Source organism: Oncorhynchus mykiss, chromosome 25 (assembly GCF_013265735.2).
Source record: "Oncorhynchus mykiss isolate Arlee chromosome 25, USDA_OmykA_1.1, whole genome shotgun sequence".
Taxonomy (NCBI): Eukaryota; Metazoa; Chordata; class Actinopteri; order Salmoniformes; family Salmonidae; genus Oncorhynchus; species Oncorhynchus mykiss.
In genome coordinates, this window is record NC_048589.1 from 31657109 (window position 1) to 31680119 (window position 23011).

Below are 23011 nucleotides of genomic sequence, written 5' to 3' on the forward strand. Positions count from 1 at the left end.
CACACCAGCAGCTCAGTACTCCAGGAGTAAATCCCAAAGACAGTTCTGCTGTTGAAGCACCCGTGGCTTTATCAGGTGATCAATCCTCTGGTTTATCAAATGTCAGCACATCTATACACGAAAATGGAGGGCAATAAGTCAATGACCTCAAGTCAGATCCGTCTGTCTATTTTATGTCCTGCCTCAGCAGTTAAGTTTTAGACTGGAAAACATTCAGATCAAGGGACTGAGTCATCTGACCTTGAAAGTTCAAGGAAACACTGGACTGTGTTGTATCAGCATATCGATTGCGCAACCAGGGCTGGTAAAACCTTGGATCATTGCTATTCTAACTTCCGCGACGCATATAAGGCCCTCCCCCGCCCTCCTTTCGGAAAAGCTGACCACAACTCCATTTTGTTGCTTCCTGCCTACAGACAGAAACTAAAACAAGAAGCTCCCGCACTCAGGTCTGTTCAACGCTGGTCCGACCAATCTGATTCCACGCTTCAAGACTGCTTCGATCACGCGGACTGGGATATGTTCCGCATTGCGTCCAACAACTACATTGACGAATACGCTGATTCGGTGAGCGAGTTCATTAGAAAGTGCATTGATGATGTCGTTCCCATAGCAACGATTAAAACATTCCCAAACCAGAAACCGTGGATTGGTGGCAGCATTCGCGTGAAACTGAAAGCGCGAACCACTGCTTTTAACCAGGGAAAGGTGACCGGAAACATGACCGAATACAAACAGTGTAGCTATTCCTTCCGCAAGGCAATCAAACAAGCTAAGTGTCAGTATAGAGACAAAGTAGAGTCACAATTCAACGGCTCAGACACAAGAGGTATGTGGCAGGGTCTACAGTCAATCACGGATTACAAAAATAAAGCCAGCCCCTTCACGGACCAGGATGTCTTGCTACCAGGCAGACTAAATAACTTTTTTGCCCACTTTGAGGACAATACAGTGCCACTGACACGGCCCGCAACCAAAACCTGCGTACTCTCCTTCACTGCAGCCGACGTGAGGAAAACATTTAAACGTGTTAACCCTCGCAAGGCTGCAGAACCAGACGGCATCCCCAGCCGCGTCCTCAGAACATGCGCAGACCAGCTGGCTGGTGTGTTTACGGACATATTCAATCAATCCTTATCCCAGTCTGCTGTTCCCACATGCTTCAAGAGGGCCACCACTGTCCCTGTTCCCAAGAAAGCTAAGGTAACTGAGATAAACGACTACCGCCCCGTAGCACTCACTTCCGTCATCATGAAGTGCTTTGAGAGACTAGTCAAGGACCATATCACCTCCACCCTACCTGACACCCTAGACCCACTCCAATTTGCTTACGGCCCAAATAGGTCCACAGACGATGCAATCTCAACCACACTGCACACTGCCCTAACCCATCTGGACAAGAGGAATACCTACGTGAGAATGCTGTTCATCGACTACAGCTCAGCATTTAACACCATAGTACCCTCCAAACTCGTCATCAAGCTCGACCCCGCCCTGTGCAACTGGGTACTGGACTTCCTGACGGGCTGCCCCCCCAGGTGGTCAGGGTAGGTAACAACATCTCCACCCCGCTGATCCTCAACACTGGGGCCCCACAAGGGTGCGTTCTGAGCCCTCTCCTGTACTCCCTGTTCACCCATGACTGCGTGGCCATGCATGCCTCCAACTCAATCATCAAGTTTGCGGACGACACTACAGTGGTAGGATTGATTACCCCCATGACGAGATGGCCTACAGGGAGGAGGTGAGGGCCCTTGGAGTGTGGTGTCAGGAAAATAACCTCACACTCAACGTCAACAAAACAAAGGAGATGATTGTGGACATCAGGAAACAGCAGAGGGAGCACCCCCCTATCCACATCAATGGGACAGTAGTGGAGAGGGTAGTAAGTTTTAAGTTCCTCGGCGTACACATCACGGATAAACTGAATTGGTCCACACAGACAGCGTCGTGAAGAAGGCGCAGCAGCACCTCTTCAACCTCAGGAGGCTGAAGAAATTTGGCTTGTCACCAAAAGCACTCACAAACTTCTACAGATGCACAATCGAGAGCATCCTGTCGGGCTGTATCACCACCTGGTACGGCAACTGCTCCGACCACAACCGTAAGGCTCTCCAGAGGGCAATGAGGTCTGCACAACGCATCACCGGGGGCAAACTACCTGCCCTCCAGGACACCTACACCACCCGATGTCACAGGAAGGCCATAAAGATCATCAAGGACAACATCCACCCGAGCCACTGCCTGTTCACCCCGCTATCATCCAGAAGGCGAGGTCAGTACAGGTGCATCAAAGCAGGGAACGAGAGACTGAAAAACAGCTTCTATCTCAAGGCCATCAGACTGTTAAACAGCCACCACTAACATTGAGTGGCTGCTGCCAACACACTGATTCAATTCCAGCCACTTTAATAATGGGAATTGATGTAAAATATCACTAGCCACTTTAAACAATGCTACTTAATATAATGTTTACATACCCTACATTACTCATCTCATATCTATATACTGTACTCGATACCATCTACTGCATCTTGCCTATGCCGTTCTGTACCATCACTCATTCATATATCTTTATGTACATATTCTTTATCCCTTTACACTTGTGTGTGTAAGGTAGTAGTTTTGGAATTGTTAGGTTAGATTACTCATTGGTTATTACTGCATTGTCGGAACTAGAAGAACAAGCATTTCGCTACACTCGCATTAACATCTGCTAACCATGTGTATGTGACAAATACATTTGATTTGTCAACCAACTCTGTGCCATGGTGTGCTAACAGCACAGCAGTGGGGTATACTGCAAGGCACGATTAATGAATTAGCCAGCTAACTGAAACAATTTTACATTTTTTTGAAGCATAAGTTTGAAATTGGCATGGTCTAATTTACTCAACAATCAAAAACACATATCAAAGTTTAGCTTTCTTAATGACCCAGAAAATCAATAGTTATTCCTGGTCGTTTATCAAAGTTAGCTGGCTAACTCATTGATTCTACTTTGGAGCATACCCTCTCTGCTCAGCTGGTATGCATGTCTCTCCCCATCTGACCACATGGGGTCACGCTAACAGCCTAACTGGTGCATTTTCACTGAGTGCCAGAAGGAGACCAGCAGCCACCAGCTAGCTGGCAGGCAACCACCCACAAGGCCCAGTCAGGGCCCTGCCAACCTTGTGGGGAGCTGGCAAAGTGTGAGGGCAGCCAGTCAACCATTGAGTCACACTCTTAAAGCACCGCCACTTAGTTGTATAAGGAACAAATCAGAGCCTGTTAAACAAGAGTTAAGCCCTCTAACTCTAGCAGAAATAAATACACAAAAAGGCCTGGGGGACATTTATCATTCAGATGCAGTTAAAACAGCCTAGTTTCCATAGTAACGTTGAATCACTGTGCTGAAACAGCAGAGGAGCATAAGGTGTGTTTACAGTTGACTTTAAGTATCTCAAGCGGAGGGAAAGGCCTATTTGGACAGTCGTACTACGCTGCCACATTCATCTTATTTACACCAACTGTGTGGTTTCCAAACCTTGGAAACCACAGGGTGGGGAGGGCGGGGCACGCCCCATTTATATATATACAGTACACTTTTGTGGTTACTACATGATTCCATATGTGTTATTTCATCGTTTTTGATGTCTTCACTATTATTCTACAATGTAGAAAATTGTCAAAAATAAAGAAAAACCCTTGAATGAGTAGGTGTGTCCAAACTTTTGACAGGTACTGTATTTATATTTTTTTCTTAAGGAACTCAGTCCGGCTTTAAACTTACTTTTGAAAGTGCTAATAGTAGAATGCACAGGGTGGAATATCCAAATTGGATAGTGCATCATCAGTTAATCTTGTCATGTTAGTCATTGTGCACCTTGTCATGTTAGTCATTGTGCACCTTGTCATGTTAGTCATTGTGCACCTTTAGAGAGGTGTTAATAACTTGTCAGAAATGTCCAGATCAACTAGCCCATGTCAGCTAATGTTTTTCTATTTAGTTTTTTTAGCCCATAAATATCAGAATTTTGTTAATCAAATATCACATGAATACACAGACATGGCAAAATGTATAGAATTGCAAGAACATTGGCTTTAGAATTGCAAGAACATTGGCTTTAGAATTGCAAGAACATTGGCTTTCTCTCCCTCATGACAAAATGTATAGAATGGCTGGAAATAATCTTTAAACCTGCAACATTCTCTCCACCAACAAGAGGGGTGTGAACAGTGTGTCATGTACAGTGCTTGTGCCCAGAGAAATAGACGCGTGCACAGAAGGGGTGTGGGATGTTCCCCAATGCTGGAAGGGGGCCCCCGAGTGATAAACCTTGGGAACCCCTGGATAAATAAAGCAGTACGTAATGAAGCATTACTTGTGGTTAGTTGTTAACATAACTTGGTTAGTTGTTAACATAACTTGTTTGTTTGACATTTCTCTGTTATGGTAGAATTTTCAGCCATAACAACTTAATCTCAGATTCATATTGTAACACCCATGGGGTATTTAGGATATAAAAGGGACTGGCCATTCAAACAAGTAGGCACACGACCTGCTGGAGAGGTGAAACAGAGAGGCATATTTTTTACAAGTCTGCATTTGAAATATCAGCATTTTAAGCCAACGCTAAGCCACATTTTCTTTCAAAGCGTGTGTTATTGTCGTTGATGCAGGGTGGGGAACGTGAGTGAGAGATGTAAACACTTGAGCAGGCAGGCTGGCAGACGGAGGCTCAGGTCAGGACAGGCTAGAGACAGGCTTCATCAGCCAGGGGCTGGGCCTCTGATCTCATCCTTCCTGTGTTTACAACACTCGAGTTAAGACTAATCCACCTGCTAGGGAGGGATGACTGTACAGTCGGACAGATTACGGAGAGGTCAAACACAAATACACTCACGTACCAGTGGAGGCTGCTGAGGGGAGGACGGCTCATACGAACGGCTGGAATGGAGCTAATGGAATGGAGCTAATGGAATGGAGCTAATGGAATGGAGCTAATGGAATGGAGCTAATGGAATGGAGCTAATGGAATGGAGCTAATGGAATGGAGCTAATGGAATGGAGCTAATGGAATGGAATCAAACGCATCAACGACGTGGTTTCTACGTGGCTGATATCATTCCATTGACTCCATTCCAGCCATTATTTGAGCCGTTATCCCCTCAGCAGCCTCCACTGGCACGTACTCACACTCGCATACTGTACGCATACACAGACAGACTAACACTGTCATCACACACACACATTGACGCACATATACATACACCGAGAACAATAATCGAGACAAACGAGGACAAGTAGACCAGGCCCCCACCTGATGCTGCGGTCCTGACAACCAATAACAGCATACTTCCTGGTGGGGTCGATATCCATGTCATACAGCGTTGTCTTGCGTACGATGTGGTGGGTGCGGGTAAACACGGTTCCTTCATCTGACTGTAAACGACAGGGTAAAACAACCAGAGGTTAAAACAGGTCACCACTCACTGCCATGCTAGTGCCATTAACAACACTACTGTAAATGCTCCAGTGAGAAATGAGAGCTGTTCTATTTAAGCTGTTTTGGCAGACATATTGTTACAATGAGTCATAGTATGCGTCCCTATGGGCCCTGGTCAATAGTAGCACATATAGGGAAGAGGTTTCCATTTGGGACGTAGCCATATTCTAATAAACCACAACATTTATCCTTGTAGGGTTTTTGTTGCTTTTCTAGCAGTGTGCCGTAACTTCTAAAGCAGTCCACGGATTAAATGGTAGAGAATGACAATACTTTCCATCTACTTGTTAATTAGATTGTAACATTTACATACAGAGGGTTAGAATTGCACACCAATCTCAATGTGGATGAATTAGAATTTTCTCCATTTGTTACTTCATACACTGGTTAGGTTAGGTTCCAAGAGTCAACCTGAAAATAGTCTGACTACTTCAGGATTAGACTATCATGTCAAAAGACTGGAAAGACTACCCCAATTCTGAATCTGAAGTTAATCTAGTTCTGTTCACTAAAATGGCTCTGGTCACATGATATCACCAGTCTCACTTAGTCTTCTTCCTCTATGTATACCATTACATCATTATCTGCTTCTTGACGCGCAAAGCTACCAGCGCTGCTAAGAACAACATGTAGTAAGGAGGTCCTGCCGGGGACTTGGGGCATACAACAGCCAGGGGACACAGAAAGCCTTAGAGGAAAAGTGTCATTATTAAATAGGCCACTTGGAGTTTAATTAATTAGCTGTAAGCAACAGGAATAGACAAATTAAACAGGGGTTGGCTGAGCCACGGTTAAGAATGTGGGCCCATGGCCAAAATATGTAGAGAGATCATGATGAAATATTGTCAAGCTTTACCACAAAAGCATTAGTCCCCCTAACCTAGTTAAGCCTCCAGCAGCAGCTGTTCTAGAGCAGCGCCATTGTGTGTGTGTGTTTTACCTTCTGCGCTGTGCGGAAGTAGATGCTCTTGTCAGCGCCACAGCTGATCATCCTGACCTTGCCTTCATTGGCTAAAAGAGAAGGAGCACTGTTACCATGGCAATAATAGCCATGTTAACTTTAAACTGCGAGCTAGTGCCACAGTTGACACTTCCGTGACACCTTTGGAAGCCAAAGGTCTGACTTCCATAGCTGATATAACTGTTAAAGGAGTGAGACTTGAGAGTTTGAGGTAAAGGGGGGTGGTTGGCGGGATGTTGTAAAGGGTCAAAGGTCATCTGCAAATCTCACCAGCGAATCGTACAGCGGTGATGGAAGAGGAGTGTTCATCCAGCGTCTGCAGCAGGCTGTACTCCCGCTCTGCATCCAGCACGTGGATCAGCCGGTCTCGACTCGCTGTGGCTAGCAGCTTCAGCCCTGTCACACACAACACACACACACTTAGATTTGATTCATTACCAGACACTCTTAACCAGAGGGACTTACTACAGTCAGTGCATTCAAATGGGTCAAAACAGCCACATATCACAGTCATTACAAGAGAAAAACCTTCTTCACACCACATATAGGCCTACATTACACTCCAGGACACTCTAGGACACTAGCAACTTACCAGCAACCAATCCCTGTTCTCCATTTCGGTGGTGGTAAATATTTTTCATTAGGAGGTCCATTTTGTTTTTAACAGCCATAAAGCATCTTATATTAATTAGCGTAAGAACCAATGAGCTGACGGTCACATCACATGGATATCGAAACCAATCAAAAATGGATTTGAAGCACTTCCCCGGAGTGGACTAAACTGAATTTCCAACCGGAATCATTTCAGTAAATGAAAAGCACTATCCTCTCCTTGCTGAGATTGAACGTGGATCCTGGATCTGTTAGCTTTGTGACTTTGTTAACCTTGATCCCAGCTAGATACAATAGCAGGAGGAAAGGTTCACCCTCTTATCCATTGTAATTTAAAAGGCAAAACTGATCCTAGATCAGCACTCCTCTACTCTGAGATGCTTTGTGAATACAGGCCCAGCAGGGCCATGGCTGTTATCTGACTATTATCACCCTCTGAGTTGTTACTATCAAATCAAATTGTATTTGTCACATGCTCCGAATAGAACCAGTGTAGACCTTACCGTGAAATGATTACATATAAGCCCTTAACCAACAATGCAAAGTTTAAGAAATATAAGAGTTAAGAAAATATTCACTAAATGAACAAACAGTTTTAAAAGTAACACCAAATAGCAATAATGAGGCTATATACAGGGGGTACCGGTACCGAGTCTGTGTGCGGGGGCACCGTATACTGCAGGCAGCCAGAGGGAGTGTACTGGGCTTATTCTTAGCCCTCTCTATCTGCTCCTCTGTGTGGTGCCAACTGCCAAATGGATACGTAGAGGAATGATCCACTAAGAACATCGAAATATTATCAATCCTCCTAACATGGGAGCCACTGGATGCATCCCATATGAGACCCTATTACCTATATATAGTGTACTTCTTTTGACCAGGGCCTTCTGACAGATGTGCTGCTACTGGGGCTAGACGATGAAGTTCTGGAGGAGAGCCAAGCAGGTCTGGGACCAATGCCAGGGTACTACCACAGCCCCCAACTCACACACACACCCTCAGGCCTGCCCAAGCCAGGCAGGCATAATATGCTCTGCCTTGGACGGCACTTCACCAGGTCTGATAATGCCCTCTTAATAGCCCACTGAACACACAGACACTCTTTGTAACAACACATTCAAATGAGATGAAACATGGTGTGTTGATATCGTTGACCATAGCAGTAGATACAAAGATAACTTCAAGAATTTTCACATTCCATTTCACAAATCTCTTATCAGATGTTTTGGTTTTAATGTGTGAACCGGGAAAGTTCATTCTATAAAGCTGCTCATTTAAACTTTGACTAAGAAGAATTGACTTACAGTACATTTGGACCCAACCCTGTCTCTTTATAACGTGCTGGAGCTCTGAAGTGGTTTGTTTCACAAGTCAACGGGAGGTTGGTGAAGCATCTGGCAACCAGCTGATAGTGGTTTATACCGATAGTAGTATCTTTAACCTTGTTGTCTCTCATTTCCTCCCTGAAGAGGGGAAATCTGCCTTAGCCGTATCAGGCTTGTCATGGCTTGCAAGCTAACAAATAAATATCTGTATTCAGTATGAGTTAGCTAACTACATAGAAGGTGAATATGTTATTATGGTAACAACTTGCCTAGTTAAATAAAGGTTAAATAAAACATTTTAAAATAATTCTGGTAACAATTGAATGTACCTGTCTCAGGCTTGGAGTATTCCAGACACAGGATCTCTGAGTCGTGGGCCTGAACGTTCAGAATCTCCCCCATGCTCTCTAGATCGTGGATCCTGCAACAGCAAACAGAACAAAATAGTACTAGATTAGTCCTGTTATGCTCCCATAACAACACCATTTTGTTTTTGCGAGGAGCACACTGTTACAGGTCAGTCTCGCCACACACAGAGACACCGCTGGGCTGCAGTAGAATGCAGAGTAGACCGCCATCATTCAGTTTTGCGTGACAAAGTTAATTAACAAAAAATAGCCTTGGTGTTTACTGGGTCAGCATCTATCCATCCAGTGATGTGGACAGAGAGTCAGCTAGGCTGCTGCCTGAATGGACACCAGCCTACTCCAACCCCAATTTAACAAACACACACGCACGCACGCACGCGCTCACACACACACCCTCCCAGGAGTCTAGTTAGGGAATTTCATTAGGACATAGAGGTGCTGAGTCCTGAGGGGTAGTGAAGGAAAACAAGGCTCTCTCTGGGACGGCATAGCAGGGGTACTGTACCTCAGGGTTTACCCTGATGAAGGTCTACTGACCCAAACATTCATTAGTTTAAAGGGATCCAATCAATTGTTTGTGGAGTAATCAAGAACACCAGTGTGCTAGAGTTTCTCATTCTACAACAGTTTCTTCCATAGACTTTAAACTACAGGTGTGCGAACAAACCACTCTTTTTCTCCAACAGTACCTCAAGGTGCCGGTCCGGTCGCCCGATGCCAGGTGCTGCCCGTCTGGGCTGACACACATGGTCCTGATGCCCGTCCTGGTCTCAGAGGTCTGGGGGTCGGCCTTCTCTCCGTTCCCCGAGTTGAGGCACTCTGTGTCCAGCAGGCCGGCCGTGTTGTTGTCCATGTAGATGATCTTCTGGAGGTCCTGGACAGACGGAGAGAAGGGGGGGGTTATTAGCTGAGCTGAGAATTTGGGGAGGGTGCGCAACAGCGTCAGTTTCCCACTCTTAAAGCAAAACATTTTTTTTTTTTATAACTAAAACAAGATTGACCACAGTTTGTCGTTTCCAAAGGGAACACATGAGTCATAGTGGGCAGAACAAGAAAGAGGTGGGTAGAGCCAAGCACACACTAGCGATATCCTATTGGTGCATTCTAGTATACATCTGCATATTTCCGTTAGGGAACACCTACTCTGTGAAATGCATGTGTGCAATACCTCAATTCACCTTTGCACACTTTCTAAACAACGCCATTTTTTAAAACTTTTGCAAGTCTACAAAACTTAGTCTGTTCTGTTCAGAACATATTCTAGTTTTGGGAACAGAAAAGTGTATTGAGATCAAATGTTTAAATGATGAGAAGATTTGCAGAATGTCGGCCAAAATCCATCTTGTTCCATCTTCTCCCACTGCCCGCCAGTGGGCTTCCTCTTACTACCGTATTTGGTAGTGAGTGGAAACACCAACAGGATGCTTCACATTTATACATCCGGTGAAATATCTCTCTCATTGTTCTATCTTTGGCATAACTCAGGATTCAAAGGTTCTTGAGTAGAACTACTTTGCATCAAAACTCAATCAGCAGTCATTCATATTGAGATCAGGTTTTAGATAAAGGGTGTGTGAGAGTGAGACAGACGCACGTTGCTGATGACGTTGCGGCTAAGAGTTGTGTTGTGTCCATCAGTGTTCCAGAGCCGGACAGTATTGTCTGAAGAACAGCTGAGGAAGGAGCCTGGAGGCAGACAGGGCTGCCTGCCATCACTTACCCTGTCTGGGTACACCTGTACAGGTACAGAGGAAATGAAACATCAGTAGACCTGTCTAGGAGAGATGATGTATATATGAATCTACATACATTTTGGGTACACCTGACAGGTACAGAGGAAATGAAACATCAGTAGACCTGTCTAGGAGAGATGATGTATATATGAATCTACATACATTTTGGGTACACCTGACAGGTACAGAGGACATGGAAACATTTGTTCTGAACTAGCGTATGCACATCCAGATAGATTCCAGCTGCAGGGGGGACAAATGGCTTCATCGAAAATAAAAAGATAACCGCACACGGTTTAACAATATACAGTACATTCAGAAAGTATTCAGACCCCTTGACTTTTTCCACACTTTGTTACGTTACAGCCTTATTCTAAAATAGATTCAATAACATCCTCATCAATCTACACACACTACCCCATAATGACAAAGCAAAAACAGGTTTAGACATTTTGGCAAAAGTATAAAAATAGCTTATTTACAAAAGTACTTAGACCCTTTGCTATGAGACTCGAAATTGTGCTCAGGTACATCCTGTTCCATTGATCATCCTGTTCTATTGATCATCCTTGAGATGGTTCTACAACTTGATTGGAGTCCAACTGTGGTAAATTCAATTGATTGGACATGATTTGTAAAGGCACACACCTGTCTATATAAAGGTCCCACTGTTGACAGTGCATGTCAGAGCAAAAACCAAGCCACGAGGTCGAAGGAAATGTCTGTAGAGCTCCAAGACAGGATTGTGTCGAGGCACAGATCTGGGGAAGGGTACCAAAACATTTCTGCAGCATTGAAGGTCCCCAAGAACACAGTGGCCTCCATCATTCTTAAAAGGAAGACGTTTGGAACCACCAAGACTCTTTATAGAGCCGGCCGCCCGGCCAAACTGAGCATTCGGGTGAGAAGGGCCTTGATGGTCACTCTGACAGAGCTCCAGCGTTCATATGTGGACACGGGAGAACCTTCCAGAAGGACAACCATATCTGCAGCACTCCACCAATCAGGCCTTTATGGTAGAGTGGTCAGACGGAAGCCACTCCTCAGTAAAAGGCACGTGACAGCCCGCTTGGAGTTTGCCAAAGGGCACCTAAAGACTCCCAGACCATGAGAAACAAGATTCTTTCTCTGGTCTGATGAAACCAAGATTGAACTCTTTGGCCTAAATGCCAAGCATCACATCTGGAGGAAACCTGGCACCATCTCTACGGTGAAGCATGGTGGTGGTGGCAGCATCATGTTGTGGGGATATTTTTTAGCGGTAGGGATTGGGAGACTCGTCAGGATTGAGGGAAAGATGAACGAAGCAAAGTACAGAGATATCCTTGATGAAAACCTGTTCCAGAGCACTCAGGACCTCAGACTGGGGGGAAGTTTAACCTTCCAACAGGACAACGACCCTAAGCACACAGCCAAGACAATGCAGGAGTGGCTTCGGGACAAGTCTCTGAATGTCCTTGAATGGCCCAGCCAGAGCCCGGACTTGAACCCGATCGAACATCTCTGGAGAGACCTGAAAATAGCTGTACAGCGACGCTCCCCATCTAACCTGACAGAGCTTGAGAGGATCTGCAGAGAAGAATGGGAGAAACTCCCCAAATACAGGTGTGCCAAGCTTGTAGCGTCATACCCAAGAAAACGCGAGGCTGTACTTTCTGCCAAAGGTGCTTCAACAAAGTACTGAGTAAAGGGTCTGAATACTTAAGTAAATGTGATTTCAGTTGTTGTTTTTTTATAAATGTGCAAATAAGGCTGTAACGTAACAAAATGTGAAAAAAGTTAAGGGGTCTGAATACTTTCCGAATGCACTGTATATGAGACCACCATTCAACAGTGTGCAACAGGTATCTTGTTTATTTTCTACATGTAAAACGATCTCTACACAGGGAGTAAAGAGCAACATGTTCCTCCAGGCCTCCCTCCCGGCCTTACCTCGACATTCCACACGCAGGCCGAGTGGTAAAGGGCGGAGTAGACCTTGCCTACTTTGCGGAGGTCCCGTACGTCCCACACGTACAGGCTGTGGTCGTTGTAGACACAGGACAGCCAGCGGCTCGCAGGGTCATAAGATACAGCCACCGTGTCTGGACACCGGGCGTCCATCTTGTGGCTGAAGAGGTGACTGGAGGGAGGGAGAGTTAGGATGTAATAACACTGTAATACTCTAATAAAATAAATATATATATTGAATTTATAAAGCACTTTTCCAGAACCCAGAGATACTTTATAGTTACAGTACAAGCTAACCCAATTCAGTGGTTATGAGAAAAGCCCAGCTATTGGCTGGGCTGGCATCCCTTTACCAACGATTTAATGGTTGTGTTTTTGGCCAGAGCATAATGTGCCTGCCTACTGGAGAGGTCTTGCCCGTCTATGGAGTTTCCCACAGAAACTTCTATAAACGGTAGTGAGCTGACCTTGATGGCTTCACTTAATAGCAGCTTCGACATGACCTACACAGCCATCTATGGGCCCTGGTCAAAAGTAATACACCGAATAGACATGACCTACACAGCCATCTATGGGCCCTGGTCAAAAGTAATACACCGAATAGACATGACCTACACAGCCATCTATGGGCCCTGGTCAAAAGTAATACACCGAATAGACATGACCTACACAGCCATCTATGGGCCCTGGTCAAAAGTAATACACCGAATAGACATGACCTACACAGCCATCTATGGGCCCTGGTCAAAAGTAATACACCGAATAGACATGACCTACACAGCCATCTATGGGCCCTGGTCAAAAGTAATACACCGAATAGACATGACCTACACAGCCATCTATGGGCCCTGGTCAAAAGTAATACACCGAATAGGGAAAAGGGTGTCATTTGGGATGCAAACATGCAGTAAGTTATTCCATTGGTGGGATTTTTCACAACCCACACAAACATGCAGTAAGTTATTCCATTGGTGGGATTTTTCACAACCCACACAAACATGCTACATACATGACTATTCAGCTAATCTGTTATAACATCTGGGTTCTATTGTCAGGAAGTCAGTTGAACAGGGAAATGAACCAGCAGCATTCCAGACTCTGCATTCACTCAGTCCATATTTATGAGGAGAAGAACTAACTCTCAGAGGAATCTCTGTCCGTCTTACTGAAGGCATCAACAACAAAATGTTGATTTAAAAAGAGATAGAGGGGGATACAGGAATACAAAACAATGACATTTAACTCCAGCTGGGCCCACGTGCATCCTGGATGAACAGGAAATCATTAAAGGGTATTTTGTGTAGTTGGTTTGCTTGGTATTTGCATAAGTATGTAGAGTATGATGCTGTATGAGAACAAGATATCACACAACCCACACCGCTCTGGCTAACCAACAGGACAGACAGAGACTGTTCCCACTTCCCACAGTCAAAAAGACACAATTGAAATACTTCATTCACGACCAGGGCGACATTTAAAAGTCAAAAAACAGGTTCTCTCATATCCATTTTTTTTCCCTATGTCACTATACAGGCAATTACAGCCCCAATTGATTATAAAATATGAATTATTGCACACATGAAAACCTCTGTACGTCGTCTGCATTGTGTGGAGGTTAAGGTCAGGGACACTCACCTAGCCTCCACAACGGTGGCGATGTCTGTGCCCAGGCAGTGTGGGCGTGGCAGGGTACAGATGAAGTGCAGGTTGACAGGGCTGAAGGCCCTAACCGTGCCGTCGGCACAGCCACAGAAGATCAGCTCGTCCGTCACAGACAGAGATGTGGCCTGACTGGTCTGCAGGGCAGAGGAGGATGGTTAGAGAGGACACACTTACTGTCCACTACGTAAAACACACACAGCAGGGTTTCCTCCACTACAGGATGTAGAGAAGACAGGACAGGGACCGCCTGGCTCCATTCCCTTCTGCCTCACTAGAGCAACACATAGGGAATAGGGTGCTATTTGGGATGCAGCCCAGGACTTCAGGGAAATGAATTGCAGAGACAGCAGAGAATAGCTACAGTACTGTCTGTTAATGATATTGAACATATTGAATTGAAGACCATTGCCAGAGAGGCATCAAAGAACCCACTAGGAACTAGCAGTCACAGTGTTTCCCATAGGGTTTTTTTCAGCAGCGGCGGCAAGGTTAGCTTAGGGGAGAGGGGGCGTGGCCAATGGCACGGTCTCCGACCCAACATTTTAAATGTCCAGCTCTTGGCCGTAGAAACAACATTTCCTGCAATTCTAGCTTTTTTTGCATTGTTCTTACGCTATCTGTGACTCAAATATTATAACAAAATCAATGGGGGCCACATTCCATGACATTTGGGGAATTTTTGATTCTCCCTGAAGTCTAGTTTTTATTTTTGTTAGTTCTCAAAAATGATCTTATTTAAAAATATGTTTCTCCATTACCTTCTCTTCATACTTTATAACTGGTTGAAGATGTTGAAGTTTACAGTGTATTTTACCATCACGGAAAGAGTTCGGTATAAGGCTCGCCACTGCTAAATCAACATTAACATTGAGTAAGCATCACATACTTGTCTGTCTGTGGGAAAACTGATTACCACACTTTACTGTAGCTAGGAACCTGAGTAAACAATATAAGAACATCTACTTGAGAGAAGAAGTGGCTTCGCTAGAAAATAAATATTTTGAAAATGAAACAGTTCAACAACAAAACAGTATGACCAAAACAGAATAACATGCAGTATATTTCACTGTGAAGGAGATGGGATATGGTATCCACTCCATGAACCACACATCATATATTTCACTGTGAAGGAGATGGGATATGGTATCCACTCCATGAACCACACATCATATATTTCACTGTGAAGGAGATGGGATATGGTATCCACTCCATGAACCACACATCATATATTTCACTGTGAAGGAGGTGGGATATGGTATCCACTCCATGAACCACACATCATATATTTCACTGTGAAGGAGGTGGGATATGGTATCCACTCCATGAACCACACAACATATATTTCACTGTGAAGGAGGTGGGATATGGTATCCACTCCATGAACCACACATCATATATTTCACTGTGAAGGAGATGGGATATGGTAATCACTCCATGAACCACACATCATATATTTCACTGTGGTGAAGGAGATGGGATATGGTATCCACTCCATGAACCACACAACATATATATTCACTGTGAAGGAGATGGGATATGGTATCCACTCCATGAACCACACATCATATATTTCACTGTGAAGGAGATGGGATATGGTATCCACTCCATGAACCACACATCATATATTTCACTGTGAAGGAGATGGGATATGGTATCCACTCCATGAACCACACATCATATATTTCACTGTGAAGGAGATGGGATATGGTATCCACTCCATGAACCACACATCATATATTTCACTGTGAAGGAGGTGGGATATGGTATCCACTCCATGAACCACACATCATATATTTCACTGTGAAGGAGGTGGGATATGGTATCCACTCCATGAACCACACAACATATATTTCACTGTGAAGGAGGTGGGATATGGTATCCACTCCATGAACCACACATCATATATTTCACTGTGAAGGAGATGGGATATGGTAATCACTCCATGAACCACACATCATATATTTCACTGTGGTGAAGGAGATGGGATATGGTATCCACTCCATGAACCACACAACATATATATTCACTGTGAAGGAGATGGGATATGGTATCCACTCCATGAACCACACATCATATATTTCACTGTGAAGGAGATGGGATATGGTATCCACTCCATGAACCACACATCATATATTTCACTGTGAAGGAGATGGGATATGGTATCCACTCCATGAACCACACATCATATATTTCACTGTGAAGGAGATGGGATATGGTATCCACTCCATGAACCACACATCATATATTTCACTGTGGTGAAGGAGATGGGATATGGTATCCACTCCATGAACCACACATCATATATTTCACTGTGGTGAAGGAGATGGGATATGGTATCCACTCCATGAACCACACATCATATATTTCACTGTGAAGGAGATGTGGATATGGTATCCACTCCATGAACCACACATCATATATTTCACTGTGAAGGAGGTGGGATATGGTATCCACTCCATGAACCACACATCATATATTTCATTGTGAAGGAGATGGGATATGATATCCACTCCATGAACCACACAACATATATTTCACTGTGGTGAAGGAGATGTGGATATGGTATACACTCCATGAACCACACATCATATATTTCACTGTGGTGAAGGAGATGGGATATGGTATCCACTCCATGAACCACACATTATATATTTCACTGTGGTGAAGGAGATGGGATATGGTATCCACTCCATGAACCACACATCATATATTTCACTGTGGTGAAGGAGATGGGATATGGTATCCACTCCATGAACCACACATCATATATTTCACTGTGGTGAAGGAGATGGGATATGGTATCCACTCCATGAACCACACATCATATATTTCACTGTGGTGAAGGAGATGGGATATGGTATCCACTCCATGAACCACACATCATATATTTCACTGTGGTGAAGGAGATGGGATATGGTATCCACTCCATGAACCACACATCATATATTTCACTGTGGTGAAGGAGATGGGATATGGTATCCACTCCATGAACCACACATCATATATTTCACTGTGGTGAAGGAGATGGGATATGGTATCCACTCCATGAACCACACATCATATATTTCACTGTGGTGAAGGAGATGGGATATGGTATACACTCCATGAACCACACATCATATATTTCACTGTGGTGAAGGAGATGGGATATGGTATCCACTCCATGAACCACACATCATATATTTCACTGTGGTGAAGGAGATGGGATATGGTATCCACTCCATGAACCACACATCATATATTTCACTGTGGTGAAGGAGATGGGATATGGTATCCACTCCATGAACCACACATCATATATTTCACTGTGGTGAAGGAGATGGGATATGGTATCCACTCCATGAACCACACAACATATATATTCACTGTGGTGAAGGAGATGGGATATGGTATCCACTCCATGAACCACACATCATATATTTCACTGTGGTGAAGGAGATGGGATATGGTATCCACTCCATGAACCACACATCATATATTTCACTGTGGTGAAGGAGATGGGATATGGTATCCACTCCATGAACCACACATCATATATTTCACTGTGGTGAAGGAGATGGGATATGGTATCCACTCCATGAACCACACATCATATATTTCACTGTGGTGAAGGAGATGGGATATGGTATCCACTCCATGAACCACACATCATATATTTCACTGTGGTGAAGGAGATGGGATATGGTATCCACTCCATGAACCACACATCATATATTTCACTGTGGTGAAGGAGATGGGATATGGTATACACTCCATGAACCACACATCATATATTTCACTGTGGTGAAGGAGATGGGATATGGTATCCACTCCATGAACCACACATCATATATTTCACTGTGGTGAAGGAGATGGGATATGGTATCCACTCCATGAACCACACATCATATATTTCACTGTGGTGAAGGAGATGGGATATGGTATCCACTCCATGAACCACACATCATATATATTCACTGTGAAGGAGATGTGGATATGGTATCCACTCCATGAACCACACATCATATATTTCACTGAGAAGGAGATGTGGATATGGTATCCACTCCATGAACCACACATCATATATTTCACTGTGGTGAAGGAGATGGGATATGGTATCCACTCCATGAACCACACATCATATATTTCACTGTGGTGAAGGAGATGGGATATGGTATACACTCCATGAACCACACATCATATATTTCACTGTGGTGAAATAGCTTGAAAATAACAACACACAATATAATTTTACAATTTACCAGAACGATGCTTGAAATGCTGAATAACAGTAATTCAGTCAGGCATGCAGCCCAGAATGGACACAGCTTTTTCTCCAAGTCCAATAACAGTCATTTACTAAATGTGTTTTTGACACGTTCTCCACTTGGGTTGCATGCTGTGCTTTCCCAACAGTCAGTGCACTGCTAACCACGGCATGCCAGAGAAGCAACCATCTTAGAAGGGGAGAAACCAAAATATACGAAAGTGGCAGCTTCAAGTGGCCTCTGGGGAAGAGTGTAGTTGTGACAGAGGATGATCCTGCTCATGGCCTACAGCAGATAAGATATGCAGTTCAAGTGAGGGGATGAAAGACATGTCCTAGTTGGATGTTGTGGTCACATGATACAGGCTAGATCACAGCCTGCTTCTAAATTAATCCACACTGGTAGCTTCACAGTGAGAATGTTAAGAGCGTAAATTAATGATTAATCTCTCTCTCTCTCTCTCTCTCTCTCTCTCTCTCTCTCTCTCTCTCTCTCTCTCTCTCTCTCTCTCTCTCTCTCTCTCTCTCTCTCTCTCTCTCTCTCTCTCTCTCTCTCTCTCTCTCTCTCTCTCTCTCTCTCTCTCTCTCTCTCTCTCTCTCTCTCTCTCTCTCTCTCTCTCTCTCTCTCTCTCTCTCTCTCTCTCTCTCTCTCTCTCTCTCTCTCTCTCTCTCTCTCTCTCTCTCTCTCTCATCCTGTGTCTGCTACAAAAGCATGACTGTGCACCCACTTCAGCCCTGTTAGCAGGAAGGTAGCAGAGTGGGGTTACAATCATGTGGTACAAGTTCAGGAAAAGGTTGTTGTGACCTCAGAGCTGGTTTGATCGTAATGCTGCATGAATTCTGTAGCCGGAGAGGCAGGTAGCCTAGTGGTTAAGAGTGTTGGGTCAGTAACCAAAAGGTCACTGGTTCTGTCGATGTGCCCTTGAGCAAGGCACTTAACAATAATCGCTCCTGTTACTCGCTCTGGATAAAAGCTTCTGCTAAATGACTAAAATGTCAAATGTAATGTAAACTGTAAAAGCTGACTGTTTGACTGATAATTCCCATGCAGTACATTACAGCTAAAACCCACAAACAGAGTATCCCACAAGTCAACATCATTTTCTCAGGCCCTCAGAACTTGAGGTGAGCACTAGCAGTGATGTGAAACACTGATGAGTTCATGTTTGTTCTCACACCAAAGTAAAGTGACCAGGGATGTGAGCAGTGATGCTGAAAATGGCATCACATTGACCACAGCTTGTCATGTGAATCAATGTCAGCCTATAGCAAAAGGTGGTGCTCACATCAACACACACCAATGGGATGGAATGTCAAATGCATGATAGAATGCAGCATTCTGAGAAACCCTCCAATTGGATGCTCAGGGGAAACGGAGGGGGTGGGGAATAACTTTCAGCTGATGTGACATGGAACTGCAGGACAGGCAATGGACAGACTTACTGTGACACTGTCGTTCTTCTGGACAGTGTGAGAGGAGGGAAAAGCACAACAACACTGATATTAGACAGACAGCAGCATGGAAGGTCAAATTAATACTCCACCAACACGAGCCAATTGTCTGTCTATAATTTACCTTTATACAGAAGTGAAAGCTGTGTTTCGTAGGACAAAGTCGGTGTCTAGATTACATGTAGAATGAGGATATTTTGAAGTAGCTAAGTCAAGTGAAAGTTTGAAACTGTGCCACATATAGATTGAAAAGGGGTTATATTCTAATCTGATCATGCAGTAGAAAGCTGTGATAAATCACTAACTCTCTCTCTGCCAACATTTACACATAATCGTTACAATAGTGATACATCTCCATTCATTCAGACAGTTTTAGACAAAACGATTCAGTGTTACTCTACACCTGTGGATACAGCCAGGCAGCTACAGTCTCAGTGAAACAGGGAACAGGGAAGTAGCCTACTGCCTGAATTTGTCCAATAAACTGGAATATGTCATCAAATTCAGGGTTTCATTTTTAGTTTATTGCCTTTTCAACCCTGCAGAGGAATACTTATGATTATAAATTATTGAGTCAAGGAAGCCGATTCTTGATTTGATGAATTTGTCTTATAACAAGTCTCATGTCTGTTTTCGGTTGCAAAAGGTTTTGTGCACTTAATGAACGTGACGCCAGAGTCTACTAACTCACCCTTAGCTCCACCCATTTGTCCAGCAGGCGTTTGTCACTGAACTCGCAGAGCAGGCCCGAGGAGGTGATGCAGAAGGTGCTGCCGGCTTTACGACCCTTCCCACATGCCACGTCAGAGAAGAAGTTGTTCCTCAGCTCCCCCAGGAGCCCCGAGCGACCCAGCAGAGGAACCGTGGCGTTCACCTAGCGGACGGACAGAGGGAGGCAGGGAGGGAAGAAGGAATGGAGAGATGGTTAGAGAGACATTGCTATGGGGTCTGAAAGATCTAGTCCATCAGTTTGTTATGTTGTCCCAAACCCCGGGATGTCAGACCTTCTATACGGCCTCAACATGGCTATTGAAGTTGATGTGTGACATTTGTCTTAATTCTAATAGCTTGAGCGATTAGAGAGAAGTTTCCCCAACTGTTCTTCTGACCTCCAACCCAGCGTTGTACATATTTGTTACATTCCAACAATAAACATTTCCTTTATAAAAGTCTTATTATTTGAAAAATTATTTCTACAGCTTATTAGCGTACACCTAATATGTTCCCCCCCGTTGATGATGCTCATTATATATACAGTGCCTTGCGAAAGTATTCGGCCCTCTTGAACTTTGCGACCTTTTGCCACATTTCAGGCTTCAAACATAAAGATATAAAGCTGTATTTTTTTGTGAAGAATCAACAACAAGTGGGACACAATCATGAAGTGGAACGACATTTATTGGATATTTCAAACTTTTTTAACAAATCAAAAACTGAAAAATTGGGCGTGCAAAATTATTCAGCCCCCTTAAGTTAATACTTTGTAGCGCCACCTTTTGCTGCGATTACAGCTGTAAGTCGCTTGGGGTATGTCTCTATCAGTTTTGCACATCGAGAGACTGACATTTTTTCCCATTCCTCCTTGCAAAACAGCTCGAGCTCAGCGAGGTTGGATGGAGAGCATTTGTGAACAGCAGTTTTCAGTTCTTTCCACAGATTCTCGATTGGATTCAGGTCTGGACTTCGACTTGGCCATTCTAACACCTGGATATGTTTATTTTTGAACCATTCCATTGTAGATTTTGCTTTATGTTTTGGATCATTGTCTTGTTGGAAGACAAATCTCCGTCCCAGTCTCAGGTCTTTTGCAGACTCCATCAGGTTTTCTTCCAGAATGGTCCTGTATTTGGCTCCATCCATCTTCCCATCAATTTTAACCATCTTCCCTGTCCCTGCTGAAGAAAAGCAGGCCCAAACCATGATGCTGCCACCACCATGTTTGACAGTGGGGATGGTGTGTTCAGTGTGATGAGCTGTGTTGCTTTTACGCCAAACATAACGTTTTGCATTGTTGCCAAAAAGTTCAATTTTGGTTTCATCTGACCAGAGCACCTTCTTCCACATGTTTGGTGTGTCTCCCAGGTGGCTTGTGGCAAAATTTAAACAACACTTTTTATGGATATCTTTAAGAAATTGCATTCTTCTTGCCACTCTTCCATAAAGGCCAGATTGTGCAATATACGACTGATTGTTGACCTATGGACAGAGTCTCCCACCTCAGCTGTAGATCTCTGCAGTTCATCCAGAGTGATCATGGGCCTCTTGGCTGCATCTCCGATCAGTCTTCTCCTTGTATGAGCTGAAAGTTTAGAGGGACGGCCAGGTCTTGGTAGATTTGCAGTGGTCTGATACTCCTTCCATTTCAATATTATCGCTTGCACAGTGCTTCTTGGGATGTTTAAAGCTTGGGAAATCTTTTTGTATCCAAATCCGGCTTTAAACTTCTTCACAACAGTATCTCGGACCTGCCTGGTGTGTTTCTTGTTCTTTATGATGCTCTCTGCGCTTTTAACGGACCTCTGAGACTATCACAGTGCAGGTGCATTTATACGGAGACTTGATTACACACAGGTGGATTGTATTTATCATCATTAGTCATTTAGGTCAACATTGGATCATTCAGAGATCCTCACTGAACTTCTGGAGAGAGTTTGCTGCACTGAAAGTAAAGGGGCTGAATAATTTTGCACGCCCAATTTTTCAGTTTTTGATTTGTTAAAAAAGTTTGAAATATCCAATAAATGTCGTTCCACTTCATGATTGTGTCCCACTTGTTGTTGATTCTTCACAAAAAAATACAGTTTTATATCTTTATGTTTGAAGCCTGAAATGTGGCAAAAGGTCGCAAAGTTCAAGGGGGCCGAATACTTTCGCAAGGCACTGTATATATATTGTTGAACCAAAGGATTATGTGAATTTGAATGAAACAATGTATGTTGATGCTAATATGATGTACAATATTCCACTATGTTTCTATAAGATAACAATAGAGTAATACATTTAATATGATGTACAATATTCCATTATGTTTCTATAAGATAACAATAGCCTAATATATTTAATATACCATATACTATTTTTTAACAGTTTCACTAATTAATTTTTATGAACTTAATCATTATGACACACCCCTCACTACTGTCATTGGTTACACTAATTGCACTGCTTGTCTCCATAACCTGGTTGAAGTATTCATGACATTACCCTGAG

General features: G+C 43.7%; 1 protein-coding gene across 4 annotated transcripts in view; it reads right to left on the reverse strand.

Annotated features, from left to right (window-relative positions):
- The window catches only part of LOC110505800 (mitogen-activated protein kinase-binding protein 1), a 67289-nt gene that overhangs the window by 14361 nt on the left and 29917 nt on the right, over positions 1-23011 (reverse strand). For 3 of the 4 annotated variants that reach the window (XM_021585250.2, XM_021585249.2, XM_021585248.2), the window contains exons 7-16: positions 20493-20675; positions 19793-19810; positions 14077-14237; positions 12424-12613; positions 10353-10493; positions 9448-9632; positions 8720-8811; positions 6724-6849; positions 6433-6503; positions 5307-5428 (exon numbers count right to left, since the gene is read on the reverse strand). In XM_021585250.2, the coding sequence (XP_021440925.2) occupies positions 5307-5428; positions 6433-6503; positions 6724-6849; positions 8720-8811; positions 9448-9632; positions 10353-10493; positions 12424-12613; positions 14077-14237; positions 19793-19810; positions 20493-20675 (1289 nt within the window). The remainder of the gene's footprint in view (positions 1-5306; positions 5429-6432; positions 6504-6723; positions 6850-8719; positions 8812-9447; positions 9633-10352; positions 10494-12423; positions 12614-14076; positions 14238-19792; positions 19811-20492; positions 20676-23011) is intronic. The other variant, XM_021585252.2, reaches the window with a different exon arrangement.